Source organism: Hemiscyllium ocellatum, chromosome 5 (genome assembly GCF_020745735.1).
Source record: "Hemiscyllium ocellatum isolate sHemOce1 chromosome 5, sHemOce1.pat.X.cur, whole genome shotgun sequence".
In the NCBI taxonomy this organism is placed as follows: domain Eukaryota; kingdom Metazoa; phylum Chordata; class Chondrichthyes; order Orectolobiformes; family Hemiscylliidae; genus Hemiscyllium; species Hemiscyllium ocellatum.
This window is the reverse complement of record NC_083405.1, coordinates 135,923,904-135,939,090: the sequence shown is the minus strand read 5'-3', so window position 1 is coordinate 135,939,090 and position 15,187 is coordinate 135,923,904. Positions and strand designations below refer to the sequence as shown.

Below are 15,187 nucleotides of genomic sequence, written 5' to 3'. Positions count from 1 at the left end.
CCTCTCACCCTAAACCTATACCCTTTAGTTCTGAAATCCCCTACCTCAGGGAAAAGACTATTTATCCTATCCATGCCTCTCATGATTTTGTAAACCTTTATGAGGTCACCCCTCAGCCTTTGACGCTCCAGGGAAAACAGCCCTAGCCTATTCAGCCTATCCCTACAGCTCAAATCCTCCAACCCTGGCAACATCCTTGTAAATCTTTTCTGAACCCTTTCAAGTTTCACAACATCCTTCCGATAGGAAGGAGATCAGAATTGCACGCAATATTCCAAAAGTGGTCTAACCAACATCCTGTACAGCTGCAACATGACCTCCCGACTCCTGTACTCAATACTCTGACCAATAAAGGAAAGCATACCAAATGACTTCTTCACTATCCTTTCTACCTATGATTCCACTTTCAAGCAGCTATGAACCTGCACTCCAAGGTTTCTTTATTCAGTGACACTTCCCATTAAGTGTACAAGTCTTGCTAAGATTTGCTTTCCCAAAATGAAGCATCTCACTTTTATCTAAATTAAACTCCATATGCCACTCCTCAGCCCATTGGTTCATCTGATCAACATCCCGATGTAATCGGAGGTAATTTTCTTCACTGTCCACTATACCTCCATTTTGGCGCCATCTGCCAACTTACTACTGACACCTCCTATGTTCATATTCAGATCACTTATATAAATGACAAAAAAATAGAGGACACAGCACTGATTCATGTGGCACACCACTGGTCACAGGCTTCCAGCCTGAAAAACAACTCTCCACCACCACCCTCCATCTTCTACCTTTGAGCCAGTTCAGTATCAAAATGGTTAGTTCTCCCTGTGTTCCATGAGATCTAACCTTGCTAACCAATCTCCCACAGGGAACCTTGTCAAATGCCTTACTGAAGTCCATAAAGATCACATCCACTGCTCTGCCCTCATCAATCCTCTTTGTTACTTCTTCAAAAAACCCAATCATGTTCATGTGAAGTGCTTTCCCATGCACAAATCCATGTTGACTATTCCTAATCAATCCTTGCCTTTCTAAATACGTGTAAAACCTGTCCCTCAGGATTCCCTCCGACAACTTGCCCACCACCAATGTCAGGTTCATGGGTCTAGTGTTCACTGGCTTGTCCTTACCACCTTTCTTAAATAATGGTACCACATTAGCCAATCTCCAGTCTTCTGGAACCTCACCTGTGACAATGAATGACACAAATATCTCAGCCAGGGGCCCAGCAGTCAATCTGCTAGATTCCCACAGAGTTCCAGGGTACACCTGATCAGGTCCTGGGAATTTATCCACCTTTATGTGTTTCAAGACATCCAGCACTTTCTCCACTGTATTATGGACATTTTTCAAGATGTCACCATCTATTTCCCCACATTCTATATCTTCCATATCCATCTCCATTACAGAAAGGGTTTGGCGCACTCAAGGACAAAGGAGGGGAGTTATGTGTGGAGTCAGAGAAAATGTGAGAAATTCTTATGGGTACTTGATGTCGGTATTCACTGAGGAGAGGACACAACAGATATTGAGGTTAGGGAAATATGTTTGATTACTTTAGGTCACGTTGGCAAAAAGGAGGGAGGACGTGTTGGTATTCTAAAACGCATTAAGGTAGACAAGTTCCCAGGTTTGGATGGGATCTATCCCAGAGTACTGAGGTAAGCAAGAGAGGAAGTAGCTAGGGGCTTAACGGATACTCAGTCTTAGAGGTATACAACATGGAAACAGACCTTTCGGTCCAACCCGTCCATGCAGACCAGATATCCCAACCCAATCTAGTCCCACCTGCCAGCACTTGGCCCATATCCCTCCAAACCCGTCCTATTCATATATCCATCCAAATGCCTCTTAAATGTTGCAAGTGTACCAGCCTCCACCACTTCCTCTGGCAGCTCATCCCATAAACGTACCACCCTGTGTGAAAATGTTGTCCCTTAGGTCTCTTTTATATCTTTCCCCTCTCACCCTAAACCTATGCCCTCTAGTCTGGACTCCCCAACCCCAGGGAAAAGACTTTGCCTATTTATCATATCCATGCCCCTCATAATTTTGCAAACCTCTATAAGGTCACCCCCCAGCCTCCAACACTCCAGGGAAAACGGCCCCAGCCTGTTCAGCCTCTCCCTGTAGCTCAGATCCTCCAACCCTGGCAACATCCTTGTAAATCTTTTCTGAACCCTTTCAAGTTTCACAACATTTTTCCAATAGGACGGAGAGCAGAATTGCACGCAATATTCCAACAGTGGCCTAACCAATGTCCTGTACAGCCATAACATGACCTCCCAACTCCTGTAACAAATGTTGTGGTTCTGCTCGCCGAGCTGGAAGTTTTTGCTGCAAACGTTTCGTTCCCACATACAAATCACTGCAGCTGAAACTGACACCCGGAAGCGGCAAGAACAAACCAATATAAATACCGGAAGAAACATCAAAGCAGCGCTTCACACGAGGCTCCAACAGCACTGATGATGTTCCCTAGCCAGGGAACGAAATGTTTGCAGCAAAACCTTCCAGCTCGGCGAGCAGAACCACAACAACGGATACCCGAGCTACAAATCTTCAATCAGATTTTAAACTCCTGTAACAAATACTCTGACCAATAAAGGAAAGCATACCACACGCCTTCTTCACTGTCCAATCTACCTGCGACTTCACTTTCAAGGAGCTATGAACCTGCACTCCAAGGTCTCCTTGTTCAGCAACACTCCCTAGGACCTTACCATTAAATGTATAAGTCCTGCTAAGAATTGATTTCCCAAAATGCAGCACCTTGCATTTATTTGAATTAAACTCCATCTGCCACTTCTTAGCCCATTGGCCCATCTGATCCAGATCCTGTTGTAATCTGAGGTAACCCTCTTCGCTGTCCACTACACATCCAATTTTGGTGTCATCTGCAAACGTACTAACTGTACCTCTTATGCTTGCATCCAAATAATTTATGTAAATGACAAATAGTAGAGGGCCCAGCACCGATTCTTGTGGCACTCCACTGGTCACAGGTCTCCACCACCACCCTGTCTTCTACCTTTGAGCCAGTTCTGTATCCAAATGGCTAGTTCTCCCTGTATTCCATGAGATCTAACCTTGCTAATCAGTCTCCCATGGGGAACCTTGTCGAACGCCTTACTGAAAGTCCATATAGATCACATCTACTGCTCTGCCCTCATCAATCCTCTTTTTTACTTCTTCAAAAAAACTCAATCAAGTTTGTGAGACATGATTTCCCATGCAAAAAGCCATGTTGACTATCCCGAATCAGTCCTTGCCTTTCCAAATACATGTACATCCTGTTCCTCAGGATTCTCTCCAACAACTTGCCCATCACCGAGGCTCACTGGTGTATAGTTCCCTGGCTTGTCCTTACCACCCTTCTTAAACAGTGGCACCACGCTTGCCAACCTCCAGTCTTCCGGAACCTCACCTGTGACTATCAATGATACAAATATCTCAGCAAGAGGCCCAGCAATCACTTCTCTAGCTTCCCACAGAGTTCTCGGGTACACCTGATCAGGTCCTGGGGATTTATCCACCTTTAACCATTTCAAGACATCCAGCACTTCCTCTTCTATAATTTGGAGATTTTGCAAGATGTCACCATCTATTTCCCTACAGTCTATATCTTCCACATCCTTTCCCAAAGTAAATACAAAATATTCATTTAGTATCTCTCCCATTTTCTGTGGCTCCACACAAAGGCCGCCTTGCTGATCTTTGAGGGGCCCAATACTCTCTCTAGTTACCCTTTTGTTCTTAATATATTTGTAAAAACCTTTTGGATTCTCCTTAATTCTATTTGCCAAAGCTATCTCATGTCCCCGTTTTGCCCTCCTGATTTCCCTCTTAAGTATACTCCTACTTTCTTTATACTCTAAGGATTCACTTGATCTATCCTGTCTATACCTTACATATGCTTCCTTCTTTTTCTTAACCAAACCCTCAATTTCTTTAGTCATCCAGCATTCCCTATAGTTACCAGCCTTCTCTTTCACCTTGACAGGAATATACTTTCTCTGGATTCTTGTTATCTCATTTCTGAAGACTTCCCATTTTCCAGTTGTCCCTTTACCTGCAAACATCTGCCTCCGATCAGTTTTTGAAAGTTATTGCCTAATACCGTCAAAATTGACCTCTCTCCAATTTAGAGCTTCATATTTTAGATCTGGTCTATCCTTTCCATCACTATTTTAAAACAAATAGAATTATGGTCACTGGCCCCAAAGTGCTCCCCCACTGACACCTCAGTCACCTGCCCTGCCTTATTTCCCAAGAGTAGGTCAAGTTTTGCACCTTCTCTAGTAGGTACATCCACATACTGAATCAGAAAATTGTCTTGTACACACTTAACAAATTCCTCTCCATCTAAACCTTTAACACTATGGCAGTCCCAGTCGATGTTTGGAAAGTTAAAATCCCCTACCATAACCACCCTATTATTCTTACAGATAGCTGAGATCTCCTTACAAGTTTGTTTCTCAATTTCCCTCTGACTATTGGGAGGGTCTATAATACGATCCCAATAAAGTGATCATCCCTTAATTTCTCAGTTCCACCCAAATAACTTCCCTGGATGTATTTCCGGGAATATCCTCCTTCAGCACAGCTGTAATGCTATCCCTTATTAAAAATGCCACTCCCCCTCCTCTCTTGCCTCCCTTTCTATCCTTCCTGTAGCATTTGTATCCTGGAACATTCAGCTGCCAGTCCTGCCCATCACTGAGCCATGTTTCCGTACTTGCTATGATATCCCAGTCCCATGTTCCTAACCATGCCCTGAGTTCATCTGCCTTCCCTGTTAGACCCCTTGCATTGAAATAAATGCAATTTAATTTACTAGTCACACCTTGTCCCTGCCTGCCCTGATTGTTTGATTCACTTCTGTTCTCAGCTGTACCAGTCTCAGATCGATCTCTTTCCTCACTATCTCCCTGGGTCCCACCCCCCCACCTTACTAGTTTAAATCCTCCCAAGCATTTCTAGCAAATTTCCCTGCCAGTACATTAGCCCCCTTCCAATTTAGGTGCAATCCATCCTTCTTGTACAGGTCACTTCTACCCCGAAAGAGATTCCAAATGATCCAAAAATGTGGATCCTTCTCCCATACACCAGCTCTTCAGCCATGCATTCATCTGCTCTATCCTCCTATTCCTGCCCTCACTAGCTCGTAGCACTGGGAGTAATCCAGATGTTACTACCCTTGAGGACTTCCTTTTTAAAATTCTACCTAACTCTCTGTAATCTCCCTTCAGAGTCTCAACCTTTTCCCTTCCAATGTCGTTGGTTCCAATGTGGACAATGACCTCCTGCTGGCCCCTCTCCCCCGTATGAGCATTCTGCACCCTCTCTGAGACATCCTTGATCCTGGCACCAGGGAAACAACACACGATTCTGCGATTTCTGCTGGCCACAGAAACGTCTGTCTGTACCTCAGACTACAGAATCCCCTAACACAATTGATCTCTTGGAAGCCCATGTACCCCTCGTTGCATTAGAGCGAGTCTCAATACCAGAAACTTGGCTGCTTGTGCTACGTTCCCCTGAGAATTCATCATCCTCTATGTTTTCCAAAACAGAATACCTGTTTGAAATATCCACAAAAGACTCCTGCTCTAGCTGCCTACCTCTCACCCTTCCTGGAGTTAACCCATCTATGTGACTGTATCTGAGACTTTTTCCCCCTTTCTATAACTGCCATCCATCACATACTGTAGCTGTTGCAAATTCCTCATCGCTTCTATTTGTGTCTCCAACAGATCCACTCGATGTGATAAGATTTGCATCCAACAGCATTTATGGCAGATATAATCTGCAGTAACCCTTAAACTCTCTTTAAACTCCCACATCTGACAAGAAGCACATATCACTGCAAAGGCCATTTTTGCTCCTTCACAACCTACAGACCCAGAAAATAACGCCGTCTTATTCCTCTACAAACACTGCCCCAGGTTAAATTAATGGCTATGGCTGATATTTTATCTCCAAAAACATATAATCAAGAAAGAATCCACTCTTGCAGCATCTTTGAACATGAATGAGTTCCCAGAGGACTGTAGAATTGCTAATGTTGTTCCCCTTGTTTAAGAAGGGTTGCAAGGATAACCCAGGTAATTATAGAACGGTGAGCCCACAGTGGGAGAAGATACTGAGGGATAAGATCTATTTACATTTGGAAGAAAATGGGCTTATCAGTGATAGGGAGCATGGTTTTATGTGGGGAAGATGATATCTTACCAAATTAATAGCATTCTTTGGAGGAATGACAAAATTAATTGATGAGGGAAGAATTGTACATGTCATATATATGGACTTCAGTAAGGTGTTTGATAAAGTTCCCCACGGAAGGCTGATGGAAAAAGTGAAGTCGATGGGGTCCAGGGTATACTCGCTAGATGGATAGAGAACTAGCTGGGCAACAGGAGACAGATTAGTAGTGGAAAGGAGTTTCCCAAAATGGAGAAATTGTGACCAGTGGTATTCCACAGGGATCCGTGCTGAGACCACTGCTGTTTGTGATTTAAATAAATGATCTGGAGGAAAGTATAGGTGGTCTGATTAGCAAGCTTGCAGAGGACACTAAGATTGGAGGAGTAGCAGATCGTGAAGGGGACTATCAGAGAATGCAGCAAAATATAGTTAGATTGGAGAGTTGGGCAGAGAAACGGCAGTTGGAGGTCAATCTGGGCAAATGCGAGATGATGCATTTTGGAAGATCCAATTCAAGAGCGATCTGCGGAAAAGCCTTGGGGAAAATTGATGTACAAAGAGATCTGGGTGTTCAGGTCCATTGTATGCTGAAGGTAGCAACACAGGTCAATACAGTGGTCAAGCCGGCATACAGCATGCTTTCCTTCGTCAAACGGGTTACCGAGTACAGAGTTGGCAGGTCATGTTACAGTTGCATAATACTTTGGTTTGGCCATATTTGGAATACTGCATACAATTCTGGTCACCATGTTACCAAAAGAATATGGTTGCTTTGGAGAGGGTGCAGAGGAGGTTCACCAGGCTGTTGCCTGGTATGGAGGGTGCTAGCTATGAAAAGATGTTGAGTAGTTTAAGATTTATTCATTAGAAAGATGAAGGTTGTGGGGGGAACCTGATTGAGGTCTATAAAATCAAGAGGGGTATGGACAGGGTGGATAATAAAATGCATTTTCCCTCCGAGCTGGGACTCAATTATGGGGGATCACGAGTTCAGGGTGAGAGGGGAAATGTTTAAGGGAGATATACATGGAAAGTTCTTTACGCAGAGGGTGGTGGTTGCCGGGAGCATGTTGCCAGTGGAGGTGGTGGAAGAGAGCATGGTTGCATCATGTGAGATGTATCTAGACAGATACATGAATGGGCAGGAAGCAGAGGGATATAGATCCTTGGAAAATAGGCAACAGGCTTAGATAGAGGACTTGGATTGGCGCAGGCTTGGAGGGCTTAAGGGCCTGTTCCTTTGCTGTAATTTTTTTTTGTTCTTTGTATCTCTATGAAGGAGATGCAATGGTAAGTCATCATAGAAAAATAGCCAAGGAAATGCCTGAGAGTCAGCTGACATTGAGCTAAGTATTTGCCTTTGGGCAAGGATCATAAATCAACAAACTTGTTCACTACCATTTTTGTTTACCTCACGTTTTCGTCTTTTGACATATTACATCTGCAGCTTTTTGCACTGTCACAGCCATTCCACGTTCTCCCCCCATAGTCACCCCAACCCATTGCCTCCCTCTGTACTCATGTGGAATGTTTCCTATTTCTGATGCAAGGGGACTAGATCCTAGACAGGAAATGCTTATTTTACTTCAGATGCTGCCACATCAGCTGTGTACTTCCTACATTTTCTGTTCTTAATTCAGGTTTCCAACATTTGCAGTATTTTGCTTCTAACACAAATTTGAATCTTTTCTTGAAAAGATTTTTGATATAGGATCTGATCAACCTATGGGATGGGTAACACATGCTATCCTTGAATACAATCCTGATATTGCAATAAAGAATACAAACAAATAACCATTATGGAATGCTGACTGTAATTTCATTTGTTTTTCTCTTTGTTGCTCAGCATAATCTGCCCCTATAAAGGCAAACAAGTCGATGCATTATAATTAAACATTTTACATAATCAAAATAAGTGACAAGAATAAAGGAAAAAGTGGTGTATTAACATGGCAAGATTTTAGAACAAGAAACAGGTTGAAGGGATGGATGGGCCATTTTTCAGGTTGAAAGATTTCCTAATCATGTGGCACATGATTCAGTTCTGGGCCTCATTTTCATATTTTATGGAGGAGGACTTTGATGAAGTATAAGCGCACTTTGAATGTTCAACATCACATTGACTGCAGTGATTCAAGACGGCAACTCACCATCTTTTCTTTAGCAATGGGCAAAATCATTGGCTTAGCCAGTGATGCTAACATTCTACGAGAGAACATCTTGACACCAAGAACAGCTACATAAGAATCCTACTCATAGAATAGAGTTCAGACTTCAAAACTATTATCCCCTCGAAACTGATTACTAAACTTAGTGATCTTGGACGAAGCCCCATTCTCTCCAACTGAATCCTGAGTTTCCTGACCCACGGGCCACAATCAATGAAGACAATATTTCATAGTCACTAACACTCAACACTAGAGCTGCCCAGGGGTGCATACTCAGCTCCCTACTGTACTCACTGGATACCCATGACTGTGTCACCAAATACCAGACTAATGTCATTTACAAGTTCGCTGATGACACCATCATAGAAGGTCGAATCTCAGATGGTGACAAAATAGACTAAGACGGGAGGTACAAGACCGAGAAGGTGGTGCACCAAGAACAACCTAGCTTTTCACTGTGCCTCAGTACACATGCGAATAAATTCAATTAATTGAATTTAATTCAATAAAAATGTATCCAGGTGTGATGAGACAAAGTTAAGTGTCAATCTAATCTGTTGGAGGACACAATGTCCCGTAAAAGGATCAGATAGTTTTAGGTGAGTGGAGAAGAAGAGATGGAGTTTAATGATAGGAAATATAAGGCTATTGAATTTGGTGGGAAAGTTTTTTTTAATTAATGAAAAACTAGTAAATGATGGTATTCAAGGGACTTCAATGCCCTTCTACATAGAACACAAAGTTGTATGTTTCTGCCTGGGATCATCTTCATCACAGGGGCCAACTTCACTTCTGCTGATACCGAGGATACACTGGAATCAGTAAACATTACACATCCTGACAATAACCTAATGAGGTAAAAACAATGACTGCAGATGCTGGAAACCAGATTCTGGATTAGTGGTGCTGGAAGAGCACAGCAGTTCAGGCAGCATCCAACGAGCAGCGAAATCGACGTTTCGGGCAAAAGCCCTTCATCAGGAATAAAGGCTGTGGGCCTGAAGCGTGGAGAGATAAGCTAGGGGAGGGTGGAGGTGGGGAGAGAGTAGCATAGAGTACAATGGGTGAGTGGGGGAGGGGATGAAGGTGATAGGTCAGGGAGGAGAGGGTGGAGTGGATAGGTGGAAAAGGAGCAAGGCAGGTCGGACAAGTCATGGGGACAGTGCTGAGCTGGAAGTTTGAAACTAGGATGAGGTGGGGGAAGGGGAAATGAGGAAGCTGTTGAAGACCACATTGATGCCCTGGGGTTGAAGTGTTCCGAGGCGTTCTTCCTCCAGGCGCCTGGTGGTGAGGGAGCGGCGGCAAAGGAGGCCCAGGACCTCCATGTCCTCGGCAGAGAGGGAGGGGGAGGTGAAATGTTGGGCTACGGGGCAGTGTAGTTGATTGGTGTGGGTGTCTCGGAGATGTTCCCTAAAGCGCTCTGCTAGGAGGTGCCCAGTCTCCCCAATGTAGATGAGACCGCATCGGGAGCAACGGATACAAGGCTGCATGTAATGTCTAGTGCGGTGTGGTGTTTAGATCTCTTAGGATACAGAGGGAAAACTCGGCACTAGTTGGTGCAATATCTAGTACAAATGAAGGTGCTTGTAGTTGTTCAGAGGTTGATCATTTCTGTCCCAGGACAGCATTGAGAGAGTTCCTCAGGGTAATGCCCTGAGCTCAATTTCAGTTACTTCAGTGGCCAACAACCTATGTTCTTTACCTGCTATGGCGTGCAGGTGAGTGCAGCTGAGATACCCCACAATCTTCTGGCCTTTCTCAGTCAAACCAACCTGGATCTGAAAGTAAAAAAATGTTTATGATGCGTTTGTTGCTGTCACATTATAAGACTGTTGTTTTTTATTAATCTGGTCTATACATCACCAGGATGTGGTTTGCAAAAATAAGGTGTTAAGGAAAAGTGAAGGGAACTATAGACCGGTGAGCCTGACATTGGTGGTGAGTAAGTTGTTGGAGGGAATCCTGAGGGACAGGATTTACATGTATTTGGAAAGACAAGGACTGATTAGGGATAGCCGGCATGGCTTTGCGCATGGAAGATCACCTCTTAAGAACATGATTGAGATTTTTTGAAGAAGTAACAAAGAGGATTGATGAGGGCAGAGTGGCCGACGTGATCTATTTGGACTTCAGTAAGACATTCAACAAAAAGTAGAGGACCCAGCATCGATCCTTGTGCCACTCCACTGGTCACAGGCCTCCAGTCTGAAAAACAACCCTCCACCACCACCCTCCATCTTCTACCTTTGAGTCAGTTTTGTATCCAAATGGCTAGTTCTCCCTATAATCCATGAGATCTAACCTTGCTAATCAGTCTCCCATAGGGAACCTTGTCGAACGCCTCACTGAAGTCCATATAGATTACATCTACTGCTCTGCCCTCATCAATCCTCTTTGTTACTTCTTCTAAAAACTCAATCAAGTTTGTGAGGCATGATTTCCCCCACACAAAGCCATGTGACTCTCCCGAATCAGTCCTTGCCTTTCCAAGTACATTTACATCCTGTCCCTCAGGATTCCCTTTCACAACTTGCCCACCACAGAGGTCAGGCTCACCGGTCTATAGTTCCCTGGCTTGTCTTTACCACCCTTCTTAAACAGTGGCACCACATTTGCCAACCTCCAGTTTTCCGCCACCTCACCTGTGACTATCGATGATACAAATATCTCAGTAAGAGGCCCAGCAATCACTTCTATAGCTTCCCACTGAGTTCTCCGGTACACCTGATCAGGCATTGGGGATTCATCCACCTTTAACCGTTTCAAGACATCCAGCACTTCCTCTTCTGTAATCTGGACATTTTGCAAGATGTCACCATCTATTTCCCTACAGTCTATATCTTCTATTTTCTTTTTCACAGTAAATACCGATGCAAATTATTCATTTAGTATCACCCCCATTTTCTGTGGCTCCACACAAAGGCCACCTTGCTGATCTTTGAGGGGCTCTATTCTCTCCCTAGTTACCCTTTTGACCTTAATATATTTGTAAAAACCCTGTGGAGAAAGATCAGAGTTAATCTTACGTACCATTTCTCAGAATGAAGTGTCACTGGATCTGAAACATTAATTTTTCTCTACGGATGCTGCCAGACCTGCTGAAATATTGCACAACTTCTGTTTTTGTTTCTAATTTGCAATATCTGTCGTTCTTTGTTTTCACTGGGTAGAATGAACACACTGGCTCAAGTTAACATGTGGATAAGGAAGCATTTTGTTTGTTTCAAGTCACTGAGTCGGAGACCTTATGGCAGAGGAGGCCATCATTTGGCTGAACAGTAACAACTCAAATTTGGGATGAATTCTAATTGCTTTGCCAGTTTCTTAATAACACAACTGTATATTCCCATTGGGTGCCCCATTCAATATTGATGATCAGAATCAGAAAATGGATGGAGATCAGAATTGCTGAATCAGCATTGAGAAAAAGAATGAGGGTAAAGGACAAAAGCAAATGAGAAAATGCTGGAAAATCTCAGCAGGTCTGGCAGCATCTGTAAGGAGAGAAAAGAACTGACATTGAGTCGAACTGACCCTTCGTCAAAGCTCTTAAACAGCCTCTTATTTCACCTTCCCAAATTAAGCACGTAATAGTTACGTATTGGATATCATTTATCATTCTGCAAGCCTAATCGTGCCCTCCTCTATTTTGGTAGGTACCTCTACCTTATGGGACATGACAGCTATCACATACAGGATTTTGACACCCCATCTCCAATGTTTATTTAATTGAACAGAGGATCAGAGAAACAAGATAGCCATTTAATTTCCTTCAGTTTTTTTGGAAGAGCATACTAATTAGGGTACTGAATGATTCTCAGTTTTTTTTTCCCCTCGTTCAAAAGAATTTTCCAACGTTTTAGAAACCACTTTTGTATGTGTTCAACACCATATCAGGCAGATATTCCAAACCTTAATGACTTGTTGCATAAAAAAGGTTTTTACTCACCTTAGGAACTCTTTATTTCAGTGGGTGCGGTACTCAGTCATTAAGTATATTCGAGATTGAGTTGAATTTTTGAATCCACAAATTTAGCAAGACACAGGATTGGACAGAAAGCAAAAGTGATTTAAATTCCAGTTATTGAACAATAGAACAGACTTGAGTGGCCATATAATCTTCACCTGTTCCTATGTCTTGTGCCTTCTCTAGGAATTTTGCTGATCACTTTAAAGCTAGGCTGTTTTACTATGGACTCAAGTCATTGGAAAAGGTTTCTAAAGATTTTATCTACCTAAATTCTCCATGTTAAAAAGTATTAAAAGTACTCCAATAACAATTTTAGTTTCTCCATTTGACTGAGTAGAGATAGACCATTTTGCCCATTAAGTCTGTTCTGCCATTCAATGATGTCTTGGCTGATCTAATTAAAAATTAGAAATACTCTTAACAACCCAGCCTCAACAGCCTTCCACAGTAAAGAATTCCACAGACTGCCGACCAGAGAAGAACCTTCTCATTGGTTTTAAATGGATGATCCCTTACTCTAATATCATGCCCTCTAGTCTTAGACTTGCCCACAAACAAGGGGAAACAATGTCACAGCATCTACTCCGTCAAGACCCTAAGAATATTTTTATGCTTCAATAAGATTACCTCTCATTCTGCTGAACTCCAACTGTACATATTCAATTTTCTCTAGAAGAAGTATCAAAGCTTTTCATCTTGCATTCTAATGAGTGTAAAAAAGAGCATTTACAGCATGTACGAAGGCAAGATGAAAGCTTTGACTTCTGGTCTCTTTTTAGTAATGCACTCATTTCTTTTTGCATCTGCCACTGGTTTGCTGATTCACGGCTCAGATCCTCTTTTGACTTACTCCAGATTCCTGTAGCCAACAAAGGCCCCTCCCTCCCACCCACCTTTTATTCCATGGCCCAATTAATTTTTCAATCAGATCAAAACAAAAAGCTACATATGCACCCAGAAAGTTCAGGTAGCCAAGAGTGAAGCTGTGAATTCTTAAGGTTTGATGTTAACATCCAACTAAACATCCAATGGTGGGCGGCACGGTGGCACAGTGGTTAGCACTGCTGCCTCACAGCGCCTGAAGACCCGGGTTCAATTCCCGACTCAGGCGACTGACTGTGTGGAGTTTGCACGTTCTCCCCGTGTCAGCGTGGGTTTCCTCCGGGTGCTCCGGTTTCCTCCCACAGTCCAAAGATGTGCGGGTCAGGTGAATTGGCCATGCTAAATCGCCCGTAGTGTTAGGTAATGGGTAAATGTTGGGGTATGGGTGGGTTTCGCTTCGGCGGGTCGGTGTGGACTTGTTGGGCCGAAGGGCCTGTTTCCACACTGTAAATCTAATCTAATCTAAAGCAGCAAAATTAGTCAGTCAAATCATAGCTTGAACATTGAATAGCATGCCCTCATTTTTATGTACTAGAATCCCAGTAGCAATGTAGAAAACATGAATGGAAACAATTCTGGGAAATAAATCTTCCCTTACCTTAACACACAAGAGACCTTTAGCAGCAAGTCCATCTTCTCCTCGGATCCTGGGAAAACAATGAAACTTGGCATCTATGATGGGATAGCGGCTGGCAAGGAATATGCCACTGTTGAAGAATTTAAACTCACAACAGCCTTGGAAGCCATAAACACCCACATCATAAAGGATGTGTCCAAACACTGGTTGGAGAAGCTGCTTCAGTTTGGCTGCTGCCCGTTTCTCAAACACTTCCAGAAGGCAGACAAAGGCTACATCAGCAGGAAAGAGTGGAGATATTTCTGCAGGTAGGTCGTCTTTCCCGTTTTGCTTTTTCTGAGGTTTACCTTGGCACTTCAGAGAGCTGGAAGACACAGCTTGCTGCTTGCTGGGCTGGTTGGCTTGCATCTCATCCATGGCACTTGACATGTTGTTTTCTTCCACCACTGTAAGATCCAAAGGATCCTTGTTGCTTTGACATTCATCCAAATATTCATGTACATTCTCTACTTCGCTATTCTCCTCCGAGCTATCAATATGGTGTAGATTGTTCACAGCCAGAACAGACCCTTCTGTTCCAGTTGCACTGTAGGATACTTGTCTAACAGCAGTCAAGGGGCTGCTCTGTAAGCTAGCAGTCATGCTTGTTGGAGAGTCCACGCAAACCTGAATCCTTGGCCGGTTGACAGAATCGCTGATATGGCCAGCAATCTGAACAGCTCTCCTTTGAGTCTGAGACAGATTGTTAAAGCGGGCCAAGCAGTTGGGCAGAAAACACAGGTTTGCCTCCACAAAGCTAAATCCTTTGCCATCTCCATATCCCATCCACTCTTCCTGGAGGTATACCTTTGGGGTTTTCACATGGGAAAAACTGAAGGGTCTTCTCACCTGTTGTAGAGGCGCCCAGATGATGAACCCAACTAGTGCCAATGGTATAGAGATTACCAATAGAATCAGATACATAAGGAATTTGAAGAAAACTTTCATTGGCCAAATATAGCACTCTTGCTCTTGTTTCTGTTGCTGCTCATAAGTTGTTGGTTTAAAAGAAGCTACCATGTGATCTAGGGACCAGAAACAGGGGAAAATCAAGGCCCAGGCTGCAGTGTGTAAGTCATGGACACAGGCATTGGGGAAAGGAGACTCACGTAGAACCATCTTTACATACAAATTTTGTATTTAACTTTCTGAAGCAGTTGATTGGTTCCAGACTGCAAAAACGATCATTTACCATTATATATTGTTGTGCATATCTTGCATTTTATCACATTTCAGGAGCTCTTGAATCAGAATGGTGGCTATAGCAGATGACTCTTCTTTGCCCGCTCGTTACCTATAATAAAACAAACACTATGTATCCTTTCTTAAAATAGAAGTGATCTT

General features: G+C 43.2%; 1 protein-coding gene across 3 annotated transcripts in view; it reads right to left on the bottom strand.

Annotated features, from left to right (window-relative positions):
- The window catches only part of smpd5 (sphingomyelin phosphodiesterase 5), a 70,964-nt gene that overhangs the window by 35,616 nt on the left and 20,161 nt on the right, over nt 1–15,187 (bottom strand). For all 3 annotated transcript variants that reach the window (XM_060825227.1, XM_060825228.1, XM_060825229.1), the window contains exons 2-3: nt 13,826–15,137; nt 10,078–10,153 (exon numbers count right to left, since the gene is read on the bottom strand). In XM_060825227.1, coding sequence (XP_060681210.1) covers nt 10,078–10,153; nt 13,826–14,962 — 1,213 coding nt within the window. In that variant the 5' untranslated portion in view covers nt 14,963–15,137. The remainder of the gene's footprint in view (nt 1–10,077; nt 10,154–13,825; nt 15,138–15,187) is intronic.